This window comes from Aythya marila (assembly GCF_965140915.1).
Source record: "Aythya marila genome assembly, chromosome: 2".
NCBI classification, from domain to species: domain Eukaryota; kingdom Metazoa; phylum Chordata; class Aves; order Anseriformes; family Anatidae; genus Aythya; species Aythya marila.
Genome location: NC_139043.1, coordinates 83,971,876 through 83,997,921, shown reverse-complemented (window position 1 = coordinate 83,997,921; position 26,046 = coordinate 83,971,876). Strand labels below are relative to the sequence as shown.

The following is a 26,046-nucleotide window of genomic DNA, read 5'->3' as shown; positions in this document are numbered from 1 at the left end:
GTGGTTTCTGAACTACACTTGCAAGCTTCCATTTTCTGGCCTTTAAAAATATTCAGATGAAGTATTGGACCTCTTAGGTCCAGTAGCTGGAGTCTTGGAAGCAACCCAGTTTAAGCAGACATTCTTAGGTACAAGATAAGCAGAGAAGAGAGATGCAGTGGAAAAGACATGAAGTGCCATGTGATCGCAGTGTCAAAGGAAAAACAGGAAGAATTTGGGCCAGACTAGGAAAAAAAAAAAAAAGCAAAATGTGGGGACTGATGTGAAGACATTGTAGCTGGTGATGGTGGACAGAGACAGTTCAGGGAGAAAATTGAGCAGTTATCTGGAAGCCAAGTGAATGGGTCCACTACCTTGTTTGCAAAAGGAATAAACCACTCAGAGGTCCAAGAAGAGAAGCAAGTGAGATAAGAGACATGGCAGGTTCAACAACCTAAGGCACATGATCCAGGTCTTTGAATCTCAGTTTTCGCTACATTTTCAAACCCCACAATTCCCCAAGTTCATTTTATCACCATCTTTCTTTCCTTACCCCCTCATGTTGTCTGCTTCCTTTCCTTCAGGATCAGGAGAAGCAGAAAGCACGGACATCTTATCTCCTTCCAGTACTCTTCATAATCCAGACAATATCCTTCCTCTTTGATCACAGCCTTCAAGTGACTGGACAAACCTGGCTTCCAGGTCCCTGACAGAAGGGCCTGCTCTGACTCGCCTGCCTACCCTGCAAGAGTTATGTACACTCCAAGGGGCACAATACACAGGGCACTGCCCTTTGCAGCAAGATTAGTGTGTGAGTAGCTCACCTTGGATGCTTTCTCCTGGGCTCACTCTGCAATTTAATCTAGGCTATACGCCAAGACTGGTACTAAAGAATATTCTGTGTTGTTCATGGTGTCCTAGTTTACAGATTAGCACCACCATGTTTGCAAGTACTCCCATCCGTTTGTAGTTATGACTTGCTGTTTTAGAATGCCTTTTAGCTGATGATCTCTAGACACTTTCTGCACTTTACCATCCCTGACAATGACAGACTTGTGATTATTCATTCACAGTTAAGGAAACGAATACAACTCAGGCCAGTGACCTGAGCTATCAAGAAGCCATCTAAAACGTAACAGTTCCTTTGCTCAGGAATAACTGAACAAACCTAGAGAACAAATTAACACTTCCAACTACCAGACATGATTGATTTTGCAACATTTGCCTTCTAAACCATTTAATTCTCTTAGTTTGTTTACTTCAGTGGCAAATATACAACAAATCTCTAGCCATAGGGCTCCTAATTGCAGTCTTATTAATACTGCCAGGCTAATAGCTACTGATGTCTTATATTTTAAAGTACATTTTATAATAAATAAGGATGAAGAAAGAGACATTTGATTTCTGTAAGAATGTGGGAAGGGTTACAAATAAGCTAAACTCTGACAATCATTTTTTGCCTTGTTTGAAGCTTTAACTAAAGGTGCAGTTCTTTTTTCTTTCTCTTTTTAATAACTTTGCTTCGGCTTTGAAGTTTCTGTAAGCTGAGGGTAGCTTATCAGAGAAGTCCCTGAGAATGAAAGATGCTTAAATAGGGCTACAAGCGAATGAGATGAATTTCAGTATTCCTACGAAGAGGCTGAGCTCTTCCATGTAAGGCACATACATATTCAATCTCAAGGCAGAAGAATGGATTTAACTACAGTGGATAATGCACAAAAATCCATCCTCAGAACCCTCATCTCAGAGGCTTTGCTCATGATGAACTCCCTATTTCAGATTGTTAGTGGCTCACAGGAGAGAAGGAGACATGCCCTTTTCTTCGGGGCTTGATTTAGACATTGGCAGTATAGTATTGTACAAGAGGGGATAACACCTTTAACTCCTGAAGATTTAATACCTACATAGGGAAATTATACATGTAGCCATGTCAACCTATCTGATATCATTGTATTCCAAAGCAGTCTGGTTTTGTCTGGCTGTTGCATGCAGCTTATCTGTTTTTTTATTGTAATTTTTAAGAAAAAAACAGAAGGGAATTACCAAAACATTTATTTTTTTTTTAGCCACATAACTGTTTACACTGGTGCAGCAATACTATGGTAAGGCTCATAGTGGTTGCATTCTAACAAATTAAAGCAACCTTCAGGGTGTGGGGGGACATCCAGTGTGCAAGTGGAAAGTATATCAGATAATGACCCCATTTTGAGCCTCACAAGTGCAACTGGGCCAAGCAGAGTTTTCCAACCCTCCTGTCAGCTACTCTTGTGAGTTGTTTGACTTTGTTCTGTTTAAGAAGAGTTTGTCTGCAAAAGAAAAGTCATTTTTTGCTCACTCAGCTCATTTTGACCAATAAGTCAGGCAGCACTGACTAACACGAGTAGTTTGAGTGTAGACACGATGTGTTAATGAGAGGCTGGAGGGAGGCTAGGAGCAGGAATACCTTCTGCCATGGACTGCCTCAGGGTGAGTTATGGTGTCTCAGATTTGGGAAATAAATTTTCTAAACATGCTAACTCAATCATCTAAGAACCTATAACTTTAGAGTGAGAACGGAAATTCCACTATTAAAAAAGGAACTCTCTTTATGTAATAGTTTAATATGATTTTATTTTCCTATTAGCTTTGCTTAGCGATGAAAGTGCAACATTTTCAAAGGAACAAAAATGACTTAACTGGCATCCAACTCCATTTTCCAAAATTGACTATTAGTCCCTTTACAATAGTCCGCTTAGAGCCTATGTCATGACTGAAAATTGAAATTCAGTTCTTAATGCACCACCATGCACCTAAAAACTCTACACTGTAAAACTAAGTTGTACTTTTACTTCTCCTGCTCTCATACTTAACTCTGGATTTACAGTAGGTCTCAGCATTGCTTTACAATGTTATGATAATTAGCACCCTTTCAGACCTACTCACTCCTCAATAATGCTGCTTTGTTACTGTGAGTTGAATCCTGTTTGTCACGAATGAAAAATTCCTTTTAGCTTCCACAAGAAGAATATTAAGCTGACAGCTACAAGATTTTAGTTTGGTTGTTGCAATCACGTGACATAATATGCGTTTTTTAAAGATAAATGGAATACCTTTCCATATGCATGTGTACCCCGCAGCACACTGTCCCTTCCTCTTTGGTGCAGGTAGAACTACATACATTCTTACAAACATAATTTTGTGTGTATGTATTCATTTATATAACAATTAATTTAAAGGTACTCTATGCCATTTAATATGGGGGTAATTTTGCAGATGATATACACTGCTGAAGTTGAAGAAAATTACAATAAAGGAGAGAAGAGAATGAAAATGCCTTTGTACGTATTAGTGTTTGTGACCACATTGCCTACAACCACCATTTTTTCCAATTTATCTGCAACAATTTTAAATTCATGTTATTGTTACACAATTGAGCTATTTATCAGATCAGGTCAGAATCTATTAGACTACACGTGATTACTAAGACTAATTACTACTGAAGAGATTACTACTACTGAACATTAACGCAACTACATTTATTTCTATTGATTTTAAAATAACCAAAAGACAACGTTAAACATTCCACAGTATTTGCCTTTTTAAATTAGCAAGGTAGTGCCTCACTAAAACCACAACATTTTGAACTATAATTCCCTCTCTCGTAAAGGAAGCAAACTCCTGCGTTTAAGTGGATTTAATGACAATTATCCTATTACTGCCTTAATTCCACAACAGGAATAATATGATCTGACCATGGTCCTCATATTTTGTGCCACTGAAATTGTGGTTTGAAATTTGGTGACACTGAAGTAATTTAAATATATGCAATGATGTCACTGAGGTTAAACACATTGAAATTGTGTTTATCCACTTCTAATTTTGGAATTACAGAGTTTACTCTGCATGGCTTGAAGTAATCAACACATCAGCTTACCCACTTCTTACTCACTATAGTATCCTTACAGCCAAACTGGTGACACTTTGATCAGATAAGTGGATGGTATGGTGGGTGGAAAACTGGCTTGACTGCTGGCCTCAAAAGGTGGTGATCAGCAGTGAAAAATCCAACTGGCAGGTGGTTACTAGTGGTGTCCCACAGGTGTTGATAGTGGGGGCAATACTGTTTAACATCCTCATTAACAACCTGAATGATAGAATAGAAAGCATTCTCAGAAAGCCTGTGGGCAACAAAAAATGTTGCGAGGAATAGTCAATATACTGGAACAGACAAAATACCGGAGGACAGGGCTGCTACTCAGCTGAACAACCTCAGAGTTAACAGGCAAGTCCTGCACGTGGGAGGAAATAACCACACGCATCAGTACAGGTTGTGGGACAACTGGTTGGAGTGCAGATTTTCAAAAGAAACCCAAAACCTAGGGGTGCTAGTGGATGCTAGTGGATTTTTGACTCATATTCATATTTGAATATGAATTCATATTTGAATATGAGTCAAAAATATGCCCTGGCAGCAAAGGCTGACCACATCCTAGGCTGTATGTGGTGGAGTTTAGCCACAAAAATGATTCTTCATCTAGACTCAGATGATTCTTCCTCTAGCTTGCATGAAAAGTATTGCACCCAGTTTTGGTCTCCCCTGTATGTGGTAAACACTGCAACAGTGGAGCAAGTCTAGTGGAGCACCACAAAGATACTCAAGGGGCTGGAACACATGGCATGCAAGAACAGCATTTGCTGGCACTATGAAGGTTAAGGAGAGATCTTACTTACTGCAACTACTTAATGGGATAGTGTAAAGAAGAGGTTCATCTTGAAGTTTTATGACTCTTTCAACCAATATAAAGAGTGTATTTTAAAACATTTTCCTTAATTTCATGAAATATAACTGCAAGCAGAATTTGCTTACTCAAATCATTTCAGCTAGTATCCACACAAATTTCTCGGTATATTTAACCCAGCCTGTTAGTAGGTAAGGCTGCCTATAAAGAAATGTAAATTTTGACCTTCATTGTTGATGCCTTCCCTGCACATTCATCAGGGTTTACAAAACAGCCCTACCAGTGACAAGGCAGATTTTATTTCCTTTTCTTTCTATAGGGCAGGTCTCCATTTTCTCCTGAAAATTCTCAAATTGGTCTCTTTGGAGGTGGTTCTGTGTCAAGCTTGTTCAAAGTTTTCAATCTGGAGTACTGGAGGGATCACATCTAAAATATTCAATTATTTGGTTTCTTAAAAAAAAAAAAAAAAAAGACTTCAATTATAAGCTTTAACAAAGTGCTGTATTCTTTTGTCATAATGCAATCCTTCAAATTGCATTATGCATACTATATTTCTACACCAAAAGCATGGATTTAAATAGTAATGCTTTCTTAGATCAATTGCTGAAGTCTAATCTATCATTATAAAGTATTATACATTATATATATAAAAATTGCTAACTCTAGGGGGTAGTCATTGTATCTTTTTAATGTTTGCACAATCTCTTGCATAATGCAGCCACAAGAGGAAGCAAAAGGAAAATGAAAAACGTAATACTAAAGATGATATCAGTAATACCAGATTTCAAATAATTTCATAGAGATGCCATGCAGAGATCAATGGGGCTTTGAAGATGATTCTGAGGGTTCTCTAGGCTTTCCTTGGGAGGAAAACTAAATTTCTTTATTTTGTTTAATTGAGCCCATCTAGATATTAAGTACCAGAATCACAGCCTTACCTTATGGAATTATGATAATAAGGCCCCTCAGCAAATTGATTATTTCCTCACTTATATCAGATGATTAGGATTTGTTACCCTTTTAGTATTTTGTCACTGTGTATTACAAAACTGTTGCTATTCCATCCCAGCAGTTATATGCATGAAACAACAGACTTGGATTATTATTTTTTTTTAATTGCTTGTGAAGTAGGGTTTCCAGCTGATTAATCTGAGACCTATTCAACTAGTATTCAACAGAAGAACCCCAAAAGGAGCAGAAAGCTAACACACTGGCGCTACTTCCAGCCATCCAGGACAGCATGTTCAGAGATACTACGCACACCTAAAAAGGTACACTATAAAGGTAGGTAAGATATGCAAGAATTTATTTGCAAAAGCTGCTGCTATAGACTATTGTTCTGCTTTCTGTAATCAGAAGGATATTTGAAGTTTTAATAATAATATCTGAAACAAGAGCCTTTAACAGTAAAAAAAAAAAAAAAAAACACAAAAAAAAACCCAAAAAAACACAACACAGTATAAATGATGTAAACAACTGGTCTATGCCTCAGTTTTTACAAGCACCCAAATCCTACATCAAAGTACTTCATGAAAAACAATTATTCTGTAAGCAAAACAGTGTCATCTGAAGATGCCATGCAGAAACCAACAAGTATGAGACTAAGCTGACTCTTTACAACTGTCACAGAGTAAACGAGCACAAGGAGCTCCCATATTTTGGGAAGGAATACATATAACCCATCAGAGAAATCCAGTCACATTCTTTGTAGACTGGGGCTACTAATAACAACTAGGAACGTTAATGGTCAGGAATGGAAAAGAAAAACTAAATTCAGTTTAACTACATTGAGATTCGGATAAAACACCAGCTATAAGAATGCAGATATCAGCACTACTTCCTAATCTGGCATTCCTTGAAAAACTACTCTCTGATTCTTTTATCTTTGTCATATTGCCCTTGGAAAATCAGACATTTTATGGTCCAAATGTTTAGCTAACAGATGATAACGAACATCTTTGTTGCATACCCACAGGTATTTTACACCCGTGCTAGCTTTTTTCCTTTCTCAGCTCCATGTTCAACATTCTTTGAAACTACAGTGCCCTAGACCCATTCCTAAAGTCTTCACATGCAAGAAGAATTTTAAATTTACTCTATCAAATGATAATTTGCCGTATTTTACTCTTTCATTGATGTGTCATGGGAAGGATAAGAGTTCTAGTTTCTTCAAGGAAATGTGCTTTTAGTAAAAAATGACATGTATGTAATTTTTATCATTTGAAAATGGCTTAAATTGATAACAATTCCAGGAGAGAAAGGTATTTTGCATCTTATGTAGAATAAAATTAACTTACTGTTCCATGAATTGAAGATGATACACAACAGGCTGGAAACATCTGTTTTGATACACTTACCTGTTAATGTACATCTGCCACAAAACTTCAATTTTTAAAACTGCTTTGCAGATATGGAGTAATTCCTTGTGGATTTAAAGGTACTTTTAAAATTACTTTGGCAGTTTAAGACATTTGCATTTCTACTGTTGCATGTTTAATGCAATATGCAACTGAACTACATGCACTTTTTAGATCAGAACTCTGAATTTCCAAAAGATAAGTAGCACTTCTCAGCACGAACACACTGAGAAACAGACATGAAAATTAATACTGAATTGTTTGAAATGTCAATTTTCTGAGTGAGAAGTGTATACAGTTCAATTTAATTGCTTTATACCGTGTGCAGAAAACCAGAACCAAACTGAAATTGTTTATCATCTCAAAACGTAACGTACAGGTTGGGGCACTTTCTTATGTGTGAAATGCACATCAGAGAGGTGAGAAGGTACATCAGTTGTCTGCTTATTTATTTAGTTAGTTTTTATGTTTGTTTTTGTTGTTTTTCTTTTGGCAGTCAAACTGAATCTAGGTTTTCCTGTTGCAATATTGCAGATGACTCTCTTGAGACTTTGGCATTTAAGATATAAATGCCAAATATAGATGCCAATATATTTTCTAGGCATTTCTGCAGTGTATTCTACTATGAGGAAAGAAAGGCTGACCTGGGGCTGTGTTATATGGTTAGTATTGTGAAGCATCTTGATCTTATTTTATAGAGAAGAAATGCTGTGTGTTTCTTTGACTATGCGATTACAATAAAAACCCCATCTCTGAAAGTGGTATTCTCTGATATGCTAGACCTGAGCCTGTATTCAGTTCTTTCTGTTGCTTTGAGTGGTAATGAAAAATTGCAGTGCTTTTTCACTAATTGTCCTTGTAAAACCTAAGCTAATTAAAGGCAAGCAAAACAACTTATTCTGCTTATCAAAAGAATTTCTTAAGATTCTACCTGCTCATCTTCAGTCTCCCAAACGCTAGTCATCAAGTCCCTGGCTACTGCTCTAGGTTCTCACCCAGGATTCGCTTCACCCTAAGATCCAAGACTCATGGTGACAAAGGTGACTGGGGCGAACACCTAGATGTGCTGTTTTCTCTCTGCAGTCTATAGCAGAAACCTACCTAACTAGCTTAAACAGCACATTTTTATGTGGTTCATGGTAGAGGGAAACTGATCCAAATCCATACTGCCATACTTATGCTATAGGGATGTTCAGATGTAAAGGAGACTTAATGTAGTCTTAAAAATGCCTGATTGTGACTTTGATCTTAAAAATGAGAATTCAGTTTTACCAACCCTGTTTTTCTCCCTAAATCTCTTCACTTGAGAATGCTGTTTAATAAGAAATGACTGAGGAAGGAAACCTTTCCTATCCTCTATAACCTTCTGGTCTGCTTGCCAGAAATATATTTGAGATAAAACAGAGCAAACGGCAATGCACAAGTGGCTGAAGGCACATGAAATGTCAAAATCTCCTTGACAGAAAGCTTTTACACTGTAATGGAAAAATATTTAACATTTAAACTTCTGTCAGTTTAAGTTCTCAGCTAACTTATGTATACAACGTTAGAAAACAGGGAGTCTAAACTTTGCCATAGAGGTGTTATAAAACTACAAAGCTAAATTATGTGTTTAATAATATTCTTCTCTTCATTGATACAAAGTAAGGAACATGAGCTATTAATGCATGACCATCTTTTCCATTTGCTAAATCAACTTCTTGACGACAACATCTTTTAATTCAGGTATCTGTTTATTGTAATATATGTTTTGCACAGCTCAACTACTAAACATAGAAAATGAAGTGCAATAAAGAAGAACACACATTGAACAAATAGCGGTATATATTCTTTCTTCAACTTCTGAAAAAATGTCTACAGTTTGTGATTAACATCTTCTGGCATCTTATGCATTGTGAATTTACGTCAATTTAACATTTCAGTGACTAAGCTGCTTTATAAGTCAATTAAAAATTCAATAAAAAATCAGTGACTCAGATTCTTGCAGATGTATATGTGACAAATTCAAAAGTGTTCACATTTAAAAAGGAAAGAAAGCTGTGTGTATACACTCTAAGTGAGATGAAAACCGCATATTTTATATAATCACCTTCCAGTCCATCACTGTATTCTCTATCAATATACATTACTAGCACTTAGAATTTTTATAGCTTTTGTTCTTGTAACTAAAAAAGTAAATACCATCTCCACTTGGATTTATTACTGAGACAGTAACAAAGTTATGGTATTGAAAAGTGGCCATGTTCTAGGATAGTAGGAACCCACATAGCTATTTATGCTCCACAAGTCACATTCTGCTGTTAGAATGCAAATGCTTGTTTTTGACATGTTTTCAGCCAGCAGCTGAAAGCAAATCTTTCCAAATGTGAATCAATATCACACTTTGAAATAACATACCTGACCCTGCTCTGAGTACGAGGCTGGGCTGGATGACCTCCTGAAGTTCCTTCTAACCTGAATTATTCTATGAGTCTAACAATTCATTAGAGTTGTGAACTCTTGATACATATTTCAACCAAACTTTCTCTGATTTAGCAATAAAACTTTCTACCAAACACTGTCTTCTTCAGACACTCAAATACATATACACTGCTCATGAGATGGCTCAGCGGCAATTTACACATTCCCCTTTTTTTTTAATTTCTCACAGTGGCGGGGCAGTAATACAGGGTGAGATCCATTTTATCATATTAGTTCAATCACTTTCTGAGAGTTTCTCTTTGTCTGCCAACTGTAAGGGAATCTATTTCATGTATATTACATGGGATACAAAACTTTTAGACACCTAGCAAGACTAAGCAGGTTCCAACACAAGCTGAGCAACAATTTAATTGATACACTATCTTTATAACTAACTGTATCACCAACAGATGAGTGGGAATTGAGAATAATTCAGTACTGACACCTTATAGCCCGGAACAATTATTAAAAAATAACCCTCCTTTGCATGCCCTGTCTCAAGACTTGATTCAAAACTTTGTGAATGCAACTGAACTTTTAGCACTAACTTCACTTATTTGAATAATGCTTTTGCAATGATATCCACAAAAGTGATGTCTTAATTACTGCAGCACTTTAATTTATCCCCTCACTAGAATCTAGAGACCTGAACAGATACATGGCTTCTCCACATACTGTAAATGAAGAGATATATAAGGATATATAGCTCCTGCATAGGTCAGTAAGTCAACAAAAAGCATTAGGTGGAATTGTCCTCCTTTTTTTTCAAGGGTGAGTGACCAAAATACTTTTGGTTTCTTAAAATATCTTTTATTTAACCACAAAAATATAGCCCAAGTGGCCACAGAAATTGCATGAGTGGGGCTGTTGAAATAATAGTACGATATTTCTCTCAATCACCATTGGCCCAGAATCACATTGGAAATCACTGTCAGGATAAGGACAAGCTGACAGAAAGACCCGAAGCACAAAACCGTGCACTGAAAGAATACAACAGGCAATATCAACTGTCATACATCCCCAAGGCCCACAGCACTACTTCCCTCAGCCATGGCACTGCTGGGAGAGAGACAACATTGATGAGCCTTCCCATGGGGCACACTTTTGAGAAGCAACATAGAACAGCTGCTATTTTGTACAGATGATGGTCCTGAAATGCAAGTGGAAAATGAATATGACCTGAAAATGACTGGGCAGTATGCCCAAGGAGGGAAAAACAGGTGCTGGATTACCTAGTATCAGTACAAGATAGGCTGAGCTTACTATGTCTTCATCTCAGTGTGGTTTAATTTTGGTGAGGAGAAAGATGAATTTGCCCACTGTCTGAACCTTCAACTAGAGAGCACATGGCACAATGTAGAACTGATGGAGAAGGAGAAAAATGAGGGTCGTTTTAAGGACAGAGAGCAGGTCCTAAATGAAAGCCAGGAAGAAAAAATCACTATAAAACAAACAAACAAACAACAACAAAATGCTATATGGGGATGGCTGAGAAAAAGTTTAAGAGAAAGCTGGCCCCAAACTTTCTCAATATAACAACACACCTGATAGATTTGTGACAAAACCAAAATAGATTGGTAAATTCTACAAAGTCTAGAAAGAAATTTGTGGTCGTTTTGTTTGTTTTGTAGTTTGGTACAGGTGAGTCTGAATTTTAGCAATCTTTCTGATATGTTTGCCAGATGCCTCAACACTGATTTATGGGCTGCTTGGCAGCAGCAGAAAGAAATATCACATTTTGTGGCCTATATCAGTAAAATTTTGTCAGCTGGGAATGGAACCACAGCACCACTGAAAAGAAATGCGATTATACCTACAGAATCTTTACTGTGTATACAGATGGACAATTAACCTTTAAAAAAGGTTATCCTAAGGTGAAAATCACAGTCTGTGAGGTAGAGTTTGTCACCACAAGAATATGATGCACAAACTGAAACTTCAAAGAGGCACGATAAACAGGATGCTGATTCTACTTAGTTAGAAAGAGCTCATGTGATGAACGCTAACAAGCGTTCCTTGAGCCCTCCTTTCCATAGCAACAGTGAAGGTATCTCAGAACATGTGGAATTTCAATATTCACAGAACCAGACTGCTTACAATGAGTTGAAATCCTTGACAACTGCAGATGTTCAGCATTTATGAAAATCAGATCTATGATGTGACCAATTCACTATAAAATAATCGTGAACAAGAGAAATAGTGACCATTATTACTGTTTCTTTGAAGTGCAGTGATAAAAGCCAAAGAAATAAACATACAAAGATCATAGCTCAAATGGTTCAGGAACTATAGTCATACCTTCCCTATTGTATTGGCATGTTTGCACTTTTTTCTAAACTGCAACAAATGTGTTTTGTAATTATAAAGTACAATTCCCCAGAATCACCCCACAAATAATTTAACTCTGAGCAGCACTGCAGTCATAACCATCTGGCAAGATAAATAAAACTATTAGGTGATTATTGTCAACAGACTTTTTCTGTCTTTTTAAAATTCTTCTTTGTTTACATCACATGTTCTCTGAATATTCCATAAAACATTAACATTCGGAAGCTATGCAATCTTATTATCCATAATTTGACGAGTATTTTGTATGGCATGTCATATTAAAAGGCAGCTCTATTTTCACATGCTTAGCTTTACATTCCTAAATGAAATTTGAATATTCAGAAAGGAAATAAAAAAAAATTCAATTATAAAATGAAAATCACAGTATAGGAAAGCTAACCAAAGCCTAATTCATAGCATTACAAAACCATGTTTACACTCAGTAAATTTGACTATTAAATATTTTGTGCATTGTCAATAAGTAAATAAGAGATTACAGAAAAAAAAATGTGAATGTGGTTTGTGAACCCTATAGAGAAAGTCCCATAAGAAAAGGACTAAGATGTTGAATAGACTATGACATGCTGAAGACTGAAAGTGGAGGTGGGATCATGAGACAAAATAAAAAGATCATCAGTTATTCACCCAGATTAGATGGACTGATATACTGGCTTCAGCAATGATTTCTACTTTAAAATTTCTAAAAAAAAAAAACAACAGAAAAAAACAAACACACACACACACACAAAAAAAAGCAAACATCCACACTTGCAGTATCTTGCTTCCTGAAGGCTGAAAACAATACATCAAACAACTCTAATTTCATGCCAATTTTATCAACTGTAACATGAGCAAAAGCTGACCAAGTACGGTGCTCTGGCATGCGAAGAAAGCATCAGTCTTGAGTTCAATTCCTGGGTAAGCCTAGCAGGTTTACACTATTCACCAGTCTCTACCTCTATTTGCTTTACAACATTTTGTCAGTGAAGTTGTCACTAGTTTGTAAAATATGTCAGGAGAGTGATTGCCTTGTTTTAACAAGTTGCAGAGCACTGCTGTAATGAAGCACTAACCCTGAGATAGCACTGAATATAAATAATAAAGCATTATGATCAAAGTTTCTATTTGTGGAATTCTGTAATTAAAGGCAGAGGAGGATAAGTATGCTGTAATGATAACAAATTAAGTAGCTAGCAAAAATGAAGAAAAATATACCCTTAATGTACAGTGGAAGTAGAAATAATTTTGTCACGAACTGTTGAAGTAATTCAAGCCCAATAAAGTGATTATTTTTCAAAGACCGAACATGAAAATAGAATTTCGATGATTCATAGCATTTGAATGAATTTCAGCTAAAACTAAGCCAAAACAACAACAACACAGATAAACAAAATAATAATATTAATAATAATAAAAATAATAATGATAAAAATACCAGAAAACTCAAGAAGACTGCTTACCATACTATCAGAATTCAGAAACAGCAATGATTTATGTAAATATGTAAATTGTTTTCTTCCTATACTGCACATGTTTGAAAATTAAGTATCTCCCCGTTCTCTTGCTGGAGATACTAATATGCCCAGTAAATTCCTGGAAACATCTTTAAAGTCCATGATTCATAATATTACTTGCAATAGAGAATCTGAGGATCGGGGTGGCTGCTCTGCTCATATTCTTGATCTGGAAATTGCAAGTGCTACTGTCAGCCTATGAATGAAGTGCTAAAGCAGAACAAAGCCATTATTCTTCTTCTGGAGATTACAGTATGACAAATCATAAAGTGTTGCATGATGTTTAATTAATTTAACAATTCCTTGCAATATAGCATTAAGCTGTCACATAAAATGTGAATATAACACATTAGAAAAAGAATTAAAGAAATTATGTTAGAAATGTGAGAATAATTGCTTTCATTTTGCTTATCCTGCCGTAAGGTAAAAAAAAAAAAAAAAAAAAAAAAAAGTACAGAAAATAGAGACAGATTGGAAAGAACATACCTATTAACTCCTTATTTCTGACATCTAAGGCCATGTTTCGTAAAGCTGTAGCTACTGCACACACCACCCGGTCATTGTCTATTCGAAGCAGTTCTACCAGGATTGGCAGTCCTTTTTCTTTGCGGACAGCAGCACGGATATACACTGACCACTGTAAAGACACATGGGAGAACATGAAGAAGAAAGTGAGAAATGCATCCAAGATAGCAAGGCATCTGAGGTTACAGAGTAAGGCGTAACAGAAGCATGTGGATGTAAACTCAAAAGAGAGGAAATAATTGCGTTTATGATGCCAGGCAAATACTTGATTTGGAAATCCACACTAATTTTTCATGGTGGCAGAGAAATTAATTGATGAATTGACTTGAATTCTAGCACACCTGGTTACATTTTACAGCCCAAGCCTTTGGAAAACTTGCTTTGCATCAGCATTTGCTATACAACATCTAATGTTGTTTGTTCGCTGCTAAAACAACAACATTTGTATTACAAAATATATACTACTAAATAAGTTCAAGATGTATGAGAATTTCATTGCTGTGATCATAAGAATTAATCAGTTAAAAAATCTGGAAAATGATTTTATAATTTCTCTTGTGATTGCCAACTTGTTCAAGAAAAAAAAAAAAAAGAGACAACTATACATTTGATTTTTGACAACTTCCACCTAACTGGAACAGCACTGTACATCAAGGAGTTAGTAATTCACATACCAGTTGACCTGAGCAGGTGCAGGCCAGTGCAGTGCCATGCTGCACACACCACTTGCCTATAGGATAAACTCAGCAGCTAGTCATAACAGAGGAACTTGTATGCACCTTCCACGTGGCACCCGATGACACCACTGACATGTCTTTGTCTTTATCTTAAAGTGAAGCAACATGTTCTTACATGAATACCCACCCCACCCTTTTTTTTTTTTTTGACAGTGGAAGTGATGGACAGAGTTGTTTACTTCTATGAAAATCCCCTAAGAGCTCTAAATACTATCATGCCAGTGAACCTCTTCGTGGATGGGGTCTGCACAGTGTGCCATGCACTGAACAGGAGGTCCATTCATGGCTGTACAACCTGGGGTTCCCAGCATCTGAAGGAACGAAACATTAGCTATACTATCCACTTCTTCATTCTACTGTTAGCTCCAGAAGCTAGAAAAATGCAAACATGATGAAAACTGTGATGTTGTGTTTTTAAAATCCATGGTTATTGCCAAATCTGACACCTACAGGATGTGCAGGTTGACCTAGCACAGTCTACTTTGAAACGGGCCATCTACCAGGCATGCACTACTTCCAGTATTTTGAACTCTTCTCTTGATTTTTTATACAGTCCTAATTCACATTCCTTGTACTGATATTTGGAAGGAATTTACTGAAGCAGAGCTTTTTCCTCCTTTCAGCATTTTATGGCATGGATGCTTATCATGCCTTCACACTGGGAAGGTGAAGGCAAAGTTCTGGAACCCCTTGGACTTTGAAATGTTTCAAATATTTCAGAAACTCAGATGCCTTAGCATTTTCAGATAATGGTGACCTTTCTCTTTTGACAAAACCTTAAAGAACAGTTACCTCGCACCTTAATGAACATTTAGATCACAGTAGTGTTCTTCCAGAAACAGAAAAAGTAAAAAACAATTCCATGACATGAAGTATTAGAAAAAGGAAAGCACGCTCACTACCAGCACATCATGCATAACCTCTGTATATGGCTTCTACTTATCACAGTTCAGGTGCTCATTTTAAAAAGCTCGTATCTGTTTATACTATAGACAGGTGCCCCTGAGCGGCAAAACAAAATGAATTTATGATAATAACGGCAGAAATAGGGACAGGCAAAGGCTGCAATGTTGCGATATTTGGAGTACAAATTCATTTCAGGTAATGTGACTCGGGGGAAATTGGGAAAAAGGATAAGAAAACAGCATTTAAAGAATATTATTTTATTATTTCTCCTCTGTAGTAAAGATGCATACCAAAAACTATCTGGCTGGACTTTGCTGTAGACAACAGGGATAATGGTTACAATAAGCTTTCAAGTCAGGTAAATGGGATGTAGGATTCTCAACATCATTGAGCACAATAATGTAATACGTCTAAAATGTAAATGTGCCATCATTTTCTGCAGCAAAGCAAAGAATAGCTCTAAGGTAAGAGAATATAAACAAATGGTAGCAGGATTCTGGACTGATCTTATCTATGATCTATCTATGCTTCTGCACCAACTTCTCCAGAACCAGTGTATGGGATCATGAGATATAAAACAAAACAAAATCTTAAGGATCAGTGATTAAAGTATCTGCTGAAAGAAAAATATCTTTCTTTTACCCAAAGTAATCTTTTTGAGTTTCCTTTTTTAGTAACCATGCATATACCTGCCAGTTAAATATGCTGTCACCTGCAGCTGGGTGTACCCAAAGCAATAACTCTTTGCACTTAAAAACTCCCATCCCTGTGTTTTCTATGCTTCTCCCAGGGAAGGTTGCCAGTGTATCTGCTGCGATTATATGAGGACTGCCAGCGTGAGAGTTCAAGCTTGCAGTGAAGTTGTCTTGAGAATATAGTGAGCCTGTCTGGTTGAGGAGTGAGTTCAAGCTAGCAGGCAGCATATTGAGAGATGCTGCTGTTCATTGTAGAAGTACATCCCAGATTTAGAGTTTTCAGTGGATTACATGAGGAATCAGTGGGGTGGTTTGTTGTTTTTTTGTTGGTTTGTTTGTTTGTTTTTAATTATTTATGTCTGCTCCATACCAGAGAGGATCTAAAATGATTTTATTGAACTTTCACTGTATTATAACCTCCATATTAAAACCTCTGTGAACGCTTTCCTTTGAACTTTTTAGCTACCAAGGGAAAACACAGGCACTTGTTTTATGAAAGACAGGCTTACAACAGACTTCTTGGTTGTTGCATTTTCATTATCTATTTCAAAACAAAAATCTAAAAGAAACAGGTGGAGTTAGGAAATAAATTAAGAATATATATTCTTTAACCTTGGAGAGAGCAAAAGATGTTGTAGGAATAATACTGAAATAATTCAGTATGAAAAAAAAAGAATATATATATCACTTCACTGAATAAATGACATTCAAGTCTTCAGTATATGTAATGTACCAATTAATTTGATCATAAAAGTCAATAATACAGCTTCCAAGTTTTCATACGGGGAAACTTCCAGCTATAATGTTTTACAGATGCACATATGCAAACACATAAATAAAACAATAGGCGAAAGACAGAAAAGAATGCGTGAAATCACTCCTCTCCCCTACACACTCCTCTTCCCCCCCCCAGCTCCCTTTTCTGAAAGTGGAAAAGAGTGGTGAGAATGCCATCTGCTTTGGAAAAGTTCACAGGCTTCTCATGGCAAATCGCTATCATTTTGGCTCTGTTTCAAGTGAAGCACCTTAGGCAGAAAGTCAGAAATGTCTATTAATTGTTTCAACAGTCTCCGGAGAACTTTCCATTTCGCAAGTGGTAGGAACTGTCTGTGTCTCTTTCCTTAAACTGCCAATTAGGACAAGTCTCTGCAAGCAATTATGCTGTGCTCTGTGTATTTCAGGAATACTCAAATTGAGATGCCTCAAAACTGCTATTTTATTCTCTCAGAGAATGGAAAAATTGATTCACTCTTGCGTATAGTGATAATTCTTTTGTTTGCCTAAAGCCATCATGAACATTCCTACATTTCCACATTGCAGGTCAGCTGCTAATATGAGCTCAGTGGAGTATAAAAGAAAGAGATGAAAAATCATAAAAAAGAAAAGAGACAAAGGGTTTGTTGCCTATTGGTAAGTGAGGCACTCTGCCAATATACTTAATCATCCTGTTACTCCACAAATCAGCAGCGGTGTCAATGATCAAATAACTGTTCAGTTTGTAAAGAGAAAGAACTCCTATGGGAACGGCGCACACTTCAGATGGAACAAGGAAACAAACAAAATCATTATTGCTGCATCAGATTGCAGCTAAATTATCAGAGACAAGCACAGGAGCCACAATCTGTGCACGAATAGTCTTTACCGATAATTGAATTCGGACAGCATAACTACTATACATCACTTTGAAGGAATCTAGTGCTCCGCTACGTCTACTTTCATTAGTAGTTTCTCTTTTATTTTTGTCACGGTAATTAAGAAGAAAAATACAGTAATCTGGAAAATTATTTCTTAGTTTGCCACTGTTATTATTATAAAGGACTCTTTCCAAAGCTGAATGCCTGTAGGGATTAAGATTACATCAGGTTAAAATTCAACAAAAGAGTAATTCATCTGTATCAAACTTATTTCTCTTTTAAAGAAAATTTTGAAAGCATTTAACAAGTTAACTCCTTCTAGTGTTTTACATAGTTTTCTATATTCTCCGGTAAATCACTGACAGAGGAGAACAAACTAAAGTGAACAAATGCCTAGCACAAAATGAAAACAAAAAAAGAAACCAAACCAAACCAGTCAAACAAACAAACAAAAACCCCCAAGGAATGCCAACAATTGAATAGACTTGATATTTTGGATGGATTCACTTTCCTGCCACTGACATCAGCATTATCTGAATACCTTCAGAACATTTCAACATCATATACTCCAGTTTTGACTAGAATCAGCATTGTATTGCTACAGGTCAACACTGTGATGCAGAGACTCTGTAGAGATACTAAGTGTTAAGGGGAACTGGAGAGACAAAAAACACAAAACGAAAGCCAAATCAGGGCAGTAGGTGTGATGGAGCAAACCAAATTACCAACAGAACCAGGAAGATTAGAGACAGAATTTGCTGTGATGTATTAACTGGTTACTTTCCTCTTGCTCCAGGACCTTAGACCTTAGAGAGAAATGTATAATAGGGTGGGTAAAAATACACAAATAAATAAATAAAGGAAAACTTAAATGCTGTTAACAGAAGACATCTTCAATGTCTTCAAGACATCTTTCTCAAGTGTTTGAGAAAGATGAAGTTCAGAAGGAGCTGTCTTTGCACCTTGTCTTTCTTGATTCTGCAGTACAAGTGGGTAATTTGTATTCAAAATGATCTAAGAGCAATTACAATGACTTTTCTAAGTGTCGCACCTACTATCATTATAAAAGAAAGGCTTCAGGACAAAAGTGATGCATATCATGGGAAGAAAATTGACTGCGTATACTTATATACTGCACTCGCATTACTAGGCTGTGCTCCCATTCAACAAACTGATACCCATGTTGATCTCCCCACGATGTCAATGATACTGCTGTTTCCAGCAGCAGGTCTTGTTTCTTGAATATCTTCTTGGCCCTTCAATATCATTATCTTTCCTACAGGGCTAATAGGCTTCTCTGTACTAATTCCTGCAGCCTAATCTATGCAGGAGATTCCAGCCAGGTAAGAATTCCTGCTAGATTAATGCATTGATTCCTTAAAAAGTTTGTCTTTGTGGATTTGCTGGTGTGTTGTAAGTGGTCTTCTCCATCCGGTCATATAAGAGTTCATAATACTAATACTTTGCAGAAAAGAAAAGAAAGTCTTTTCACTGGAATCCAAAAAATATCCTCCTGGCACAGCCTGATGAAACTCTGAAGGATTAACATGTAAATAATTAGTCACCAGAAAAGCCTGGCAAGAAACCCACAATATGGCCTTGCCTGATAAGAGGAAGATTGATAACCTTGATGTCTGCTATTTTAGACAATAATTATTCATTATCTGCAAGTGTTTGGATGGCAAGGCGCTCCAAACTCTTTTCTTTCTACTCTTTGAAGTCGCTGCACTGACCTTCTGACTGAATCAGTCCCTTTTATGTTTTCAGTTTCTTTATCTAATAATTTACTTAATAGAGCTCTTACTCCCTGGAGACTCAGATTTCTCCAGGATGGAATTAAGAAAATAAATGTAGTTGTTTGCCTAAGGAACAAAGACTGGTATCTCATCTAGCTATCTCAAGAGATCAGGCCGTCGACCCAGAAACCCCATTCACATGGGTTTTGTACCTGTTGGGGATCAAAGGCAGGGACATTCTGTTGTCTAACCAAAGAGCACTACAGGAGGCAGAAAGAACCCGAGGAATGTTCTGTCTTCATACTCTTGCAAGACTTAAACAGAGAAGCACTTGTTCCTAGTGTTACAGAGCTCAAGAGACTAATGGTTGCTTAGGAAAATGAAGCCAGCCATCCTGCCATTAAAGCAGATGCAGGAAGTGTTTATGCATTACCTTTACAAGTTATAGTAGCACATTAAAACAAAACAGGGTCATGTGAATGAAGAAATGAGGTTTTAGGGGTTTACCAAAACTAAGGACATTATACTTGTGGTGACAACACTGTATTTTTAATTGTAAGTAAGAGAGCAAATAACATTGCAGGTGACAAGTTCACAGCAACAAAAATTTCTCTGGCAGATAAACTGACAGCAGCCTAAATTTAGCTGTCAGACATATATAGCTAAACATAAAAATATACAGATATCTCAATATCTCTCCTTTCTTTCTGAGAGCAAAATGTTGTTCAGAAAGGACATAACCTTGGATTCTTGACATTGTTAACTGCAGGACATTTTGAACATAACTTTTTACATGCTCAGTAGATAGAATGCATTAATAGCCTATTGACCAAGGTGAAAACTAACAAGAACTTGCCTCTTCTTTTATTCCCACCATCCAAGGAAACGTACTGATGCCAGACTGTACATAAAAATAACTGGAGATTTCCTTTTACAGGATAAGTCTTGTAATGTTATACCTCATAATTTTTTGATATCCAAAGTATTAAAATAAACGATATGAGGTTGCAGAAAGGACTTCAAGTCTGAAGTGTTACAGTGACAGAAATTTCTTAATGAGTAGACAGGTGTCTTTGGAATGTAGCAGGGTGAGTCAGTGAACCTCCTGTTTCTATTTGTGGATACTCCACAAACTTGACAACACCCTAATTAAATGGTAAGGAAAGCTAACAGAGCTCCCAATCGAAGTGGATACCTAATGGGAGGTAAAGAGTCTCCACCACTTCAAAAGGCTACCCCAAACCTTATTTGCTCAGGGAAAACTGTCACTAAGTTTGATGAGAAATGTATTTGCTTAGGTTTTTATTATTTCACTGTTGTAAGCAGCCTTAGAATACAAGTTCAAATTAAGTATAATTGGAAGTGTAATAAATACAATTAGATAAAGTCTACTTCTGGAAAAAAAAAGTAACAGTGGAAATGAAAGAAAACAACTAAAATCAATGCCTCTCCTTTTAATGTGCCATTCCTTGTGCCTGCAGGAAGTTCAGGATACTGTGAGATTACCCTGGTTATGATTTGATGGGGGAGAACTTTTTGGAAAGCAATGAGTCTCCAGAAATCCACCATTATCATCATACAGCATATGCATGTCATTTTCCATGAAAGTAATGGATTTCTTTCCACCAGATTCAAATACCTGTGTCCTCCCTGTGTAATTATGCCCGGTGCAGTAAAGCAACATGAAGGAACTTCCATATTCACCTGAAACAGCCTCTACTCCAAAATCCTGCTTTCTGTGTAAACTGTCAATCTATTCTTCAGAACCAGAATATGTGTCAAAATCAAGATATACAGACATCATCTTTCCCAAGTTAAATTCTTGCACTGAAAATATCCTTTCTCTCACCTCAGGTCAGAATCATGTTTTATTGGTAAACTTACATTTCGACTGCTTAATGTATTTGTCACCATTATGCTCCTTTTTTTGATTCATTACAGATTGCTTGGGTTCTGATAATAACTGTAGGGACCAAATATTGTATTAGTCATATCAAAAAAATCAAATTTACTCTACAAGTAGGCAATACATGGCAGAACTTCGGGTAATATTATGGCAAAACATTGGCCCAAAGTGTTTTATCTTCACACAGAATAGTTTTATGCAAATACATTTATTTAGCACTTTTTTTTTTTTTATAGTGCTTGGCTTTAGAAGGAATTCCTGCAAGTGAAACAGTGCTAAAAATGTACTAGAGATTAAGATTTATTATGTGCATATGTTGATTTTACGTGTATGGATCAATGAAAAACTGTATTCCCCGAAATAAAAACACTTTCAGCCCTTTTCATCTGTTAATCCTTAGAGCTATGTACTGCTGCTTCTGTGTCTGAAACTTTGAAAAGTAGTCTAGGGGATTTAGACACACATCATCTGTTAATTCTGGTGGAAGACATTTATCTAAATCCCTTAGACTTTTTTTTTTTTTTTTTGTAATTATTTGAGGCTTCCTTTTATCTGCTCACTTTCCCTTCATAATGACATTGATTAAGCACTGCCTGTGTTAAAAGTGTTACCTCTCTGTTACCAAAGGGGATTTAGTCAGCTTTATACCACAGGAACAAGAAGGGTGGAACTGCTAGAAAAGAACCATACAAATACATGTATATGAACTGCACTGGATTTTTTTTTTCCAGACCAGACTGTATCTTTGGAAGTGTATGAGTGCCTGGTGCACTGGCTACCTCATATACTCTGGAATTCTTCTGGCATTAAGATTATGTTATTTGGGGGGGGGAAAATACCACCACAATTGCTATTTATTATTAATTGCAACTTCATCTGTTATAATACAGTTTGCTCTTTTCCTCTTTTGCTTTATTAGAAAGTACTTCTTGATAAAGTTCAAGAAAAAAAAAATCATTTCCCATTTTCCCATTCTTTATACAAACATAATTTCTTGCAGGAGCTCAACAAAAAGAAAAAGAAAAGAAGAAAGAAAATCTCCCTTAGGAATAACCTCTTAAGATTTTTCTATCTTTTATTCCAGTCATTTTATATCCAGAAGACTGCAGCAGTGGAAAAGAGAGGTCAAAAGGTGGAAACATCAATGCTTATGTAATCCCCAAAGAGGATTATTCCCCTCACAAAAATGGCTGGTATGACATGTGAAATTAAGGATATTCATTCTGTGTCTGCACATCACTTGTAATGAAATTGGTGAATCTTTAGAAAAATAGAGCAACAAGAGAACAACCAAGCTTTTTCCATGGTATCAGCATGAATAGTATTAAAAGTTCAAATCAGTTATTCCACCATATCACTTGTCCAAGAGCTCTGCGGAGCTCTTCTTCCTCTCTAGTTCACTGTACACATCTGTGAACTAAAGGACGACAGATACAGATTTATTAGAAATGGGAGAGAGGGCACTGCTTGGATTTTAGCACTCCTATTAGTGCTGGCAAATATGAATGCATTGTTTTCTCATTTGGACTGGGGCTACACCCATTCCCGGATGAATAAAACACATTTATCACTTTTCTGTGCCAGAATTACACAATCATCTGATGTGGTCTACGATATGAGAATAATAAAATTATAATGATTTTCAGGCACAGTGTATACATAGCACTTCGTAGGGCAAAACCACTGGACAGAGACTTTTCACTCACTTCATCATGTCATAGAATGCAACAGTCAAATGAATTTTATAAGTTTGGTGGAATGCAGTACTCAAAAAAAACACAATCAGCCTCTAAAGATCTGCTGAATGTGCCAACTCAACTTCCAATAAAATTGTATGGGAAAAAAATGACATTCATTAGCCTCAGGTCTAATATTTCGAAATTAATACTTACTGAAATTGGTACTTATACACACTTCACATACGAATGACCACATGCTTAAAACCAAACAGGACATCTTCTAAGACCTAACTTTCGTAACTGCATTTCCCTATATATACATGTATATGTTCATTGTAAATATGAAAACTTCCCATGGAGAGTAAACCAATGCATTACCTTTATACAACAGGATTAGATAGATAGTACTTTCACCCAATCAAATCAGTTTGACATCAGAAAAGGGATGAAGAAATTGCCCTAAAAAGTAAATCAAGCCGTCCCAGAGAGGGAGGGGGAGGGTGAGCGAACGGCTGCGTGGTGTTTAGCTGCCGGCCGGGTTAAACCATGACACAAGCTCATCTGTTATCTCTGATTTTACCAATTTATTTTAAATCCAGGAATATTTTCTAAATCTAGTAAATGAATTCTTATTTTTTTTCCTCAGTACACCAGAAATAATTGGAGAGGGAAAAATGGATCATTAGATTACAACTGAAAAGTAGAATTCGCTGGAACATAGTGCTTTGACTAAGCATTTTCTTGCTAATTGTACACGTTTACTCATTCTGTTGGCATATGTTAATAATTTCTTAATATTTTAAAAAAGTAGATGATGAAATTATTTGTGTTGGCATCATTTAATTTATATCTTGTTATGTTCCTGCCTACTTTCTCATAGGAAACAAAATGTCAACCAGTTTCTGCAGTGACAAAACAATATGGTTTCATCTGATTGTCACTGGTGATATTTTTGACTCATTTTTCATGGTTCTGCCACTACAGATTCATAAAGATGTTGCATCTCCACATTTGGATATTGTTTTTCAGCAGCAATTTTTCATACTTGACCAATGTGATTTTCACTGCTGTGTGCTGACTTTTCCTATGATATGATTATCTGTATCAATTCAGAAGACTTAAAATACTATCTCAGCTTTGACTGCAGATAGTTCTGTGAAAACAGAGAGTTATTCCACTATCAGGAGCACTCAGATAAACTTATACCAACAATTTGCTGTCATTTGTAGAAAGTTCTGAATTAAAAAGAAAAACTTATCAGGTCAATATTCCTACCTTCCAACTCCCAGCAGCCAAGTTCTGCAGTGCCCCTGCTGCCCCCTCCAGCGTGTCTGGATTTGAGCACTCAGAAAGAAGTGTGAGGTAGGGTTTGACTATTGAAGGGTGCCACAGCATCTGGATTCCTTTGGGTGGTTCTGCACAGTCTGGGAGAGGTCCTACTCCATCCCACTGTGGGAAAATAAAAATCAGATTGTCAGCAAGAAACAGTGACATACTTGAGAACTGTCTCAGTTGAAGCTATAACACCTTGTATGTGTGTGCATGTAGGCATCTGCATGCACACAAGCAAACACTCTCAATTTTAGCATTTCACGTGATGGTTCTTCATAGGGAAACGAAATTTCCTACAGAACACTCTTTACAGAAGAGCTGTAGCATTGGCAAAAATCACAGTGACATAGCTAGCTGACATTTATTTGTTTGGTTGGGAACAGAAAACGACTGAACATAAGTGTATTAAGAGGTAAATCTAGAACTTGCACAGGAAGAGATCGGATCAGTTCTCTGCAATCTCTCTTTTCATGAGAGGGAAAAACTAACAACTCTAGAAAACTAAATCATTCAAGGGCATGAGCATGCCATCCCTTGACAGGCCCAAGCATGGCTGAGGTGTAAATCTTCCCCAGCCATGTAACTTCTGAATGCCTGCATGTGTTCTGCGTGCATTTGGCCATAGCATCAGGCAACCCTTCAGGTTTTAGATTCTGATTTGTTTGGTAGGACCAACTCTCACATAAATACACTCTTCCTCCCACCAAATACAGTGTTTTGTCATGAAAATGATCCTAGCCTGATATCCAAAATAGTCGATATTAAAACCTGGACAACAAGCTGGATATTGCATAAAAGCTACTCCTACTGGAAAGAGAAACCTTATTCTAGAAGAACACTGATTTACCTTTCTACTGGAATGCACAAAACTTGCACTTAAGCATGAAACATCTTAAAAGAAGGAAATTCAAGGACCATTTTTATTTTTCTAAACAAAAGTAATTTGTGGAATACATTTTTAATGATATTTTAAATACATGATTTTTATCTACGTATGCAGTAAATGTGTATTTTACTTTGCTTTGCACTGATAAATGGATTTAGAAAATTTACAGTCTTAATACCCCTACTAAAACCAAGCCTTGACTTTTTAATACAGTCTTTTTTATAGCACCTCTGACATGTACAGATTTCATGTTGTGGTACAAAATAAAGCTTTTAATGCCCACTGTGATTATGTAGATAAAAAATATGTATCAGAACATTAAATATCTACTAGACATACAAAGTTAGCACAGGCAAATTAATTTCTCGTGTCGATTTGCAACTGTTAATTTTCCTAGTTGATTTAATCAGTTGTGATTCATAACAACAACAGTACTCACACTGGGAAAGACCTAGATTCTCTCATTTTCAAGAAGTATAAACTATAATTTTATTTAAGCTAATTTTAGAAATCTATGTATAATCTAAAGGACAATGAAGCCTTATCCAGTAACAGTTAACATATCTTAATCAATCGCAACAAGATTTTGCTAGATTACTTCTGAGAATCAAGAATACTTTTTAATTTTTTTTCTGAATTAAAGTAAAACAAACA

General features: G+C 36.4%; 1 protein-coding gene across 3 annotated transcripts in view; it reads right to left on the bottom strand.

Moving 5' to 3' along the window:
* Window positions 1-26,046, bottom strand: part of CTNND2 (catenin delta 2) — a 394,794-nt gene that overhangs the window by 56,977 nt on the left and 311,771 nt on the right. For all 3 annotated transcript variants that reach the window (XM_082752927.1, XM_082752928.1, XM_082752929.1), the window contains 2 exons: window positions 24,450-24,623; window positions 13,843-13,993 (listed from right to left, as the gene is read on the bottom strand). In XM_082752927.1, the coding sequence (XP_082609053.1) occupies window positions 13,843-13,993; window positions 24,450-24,623 (325 nt within the window). The remainder of the gene's footprint in view (window positions 1-13,842; window positions 13,994-24,449; window positions 24,624-26,046) is intronic.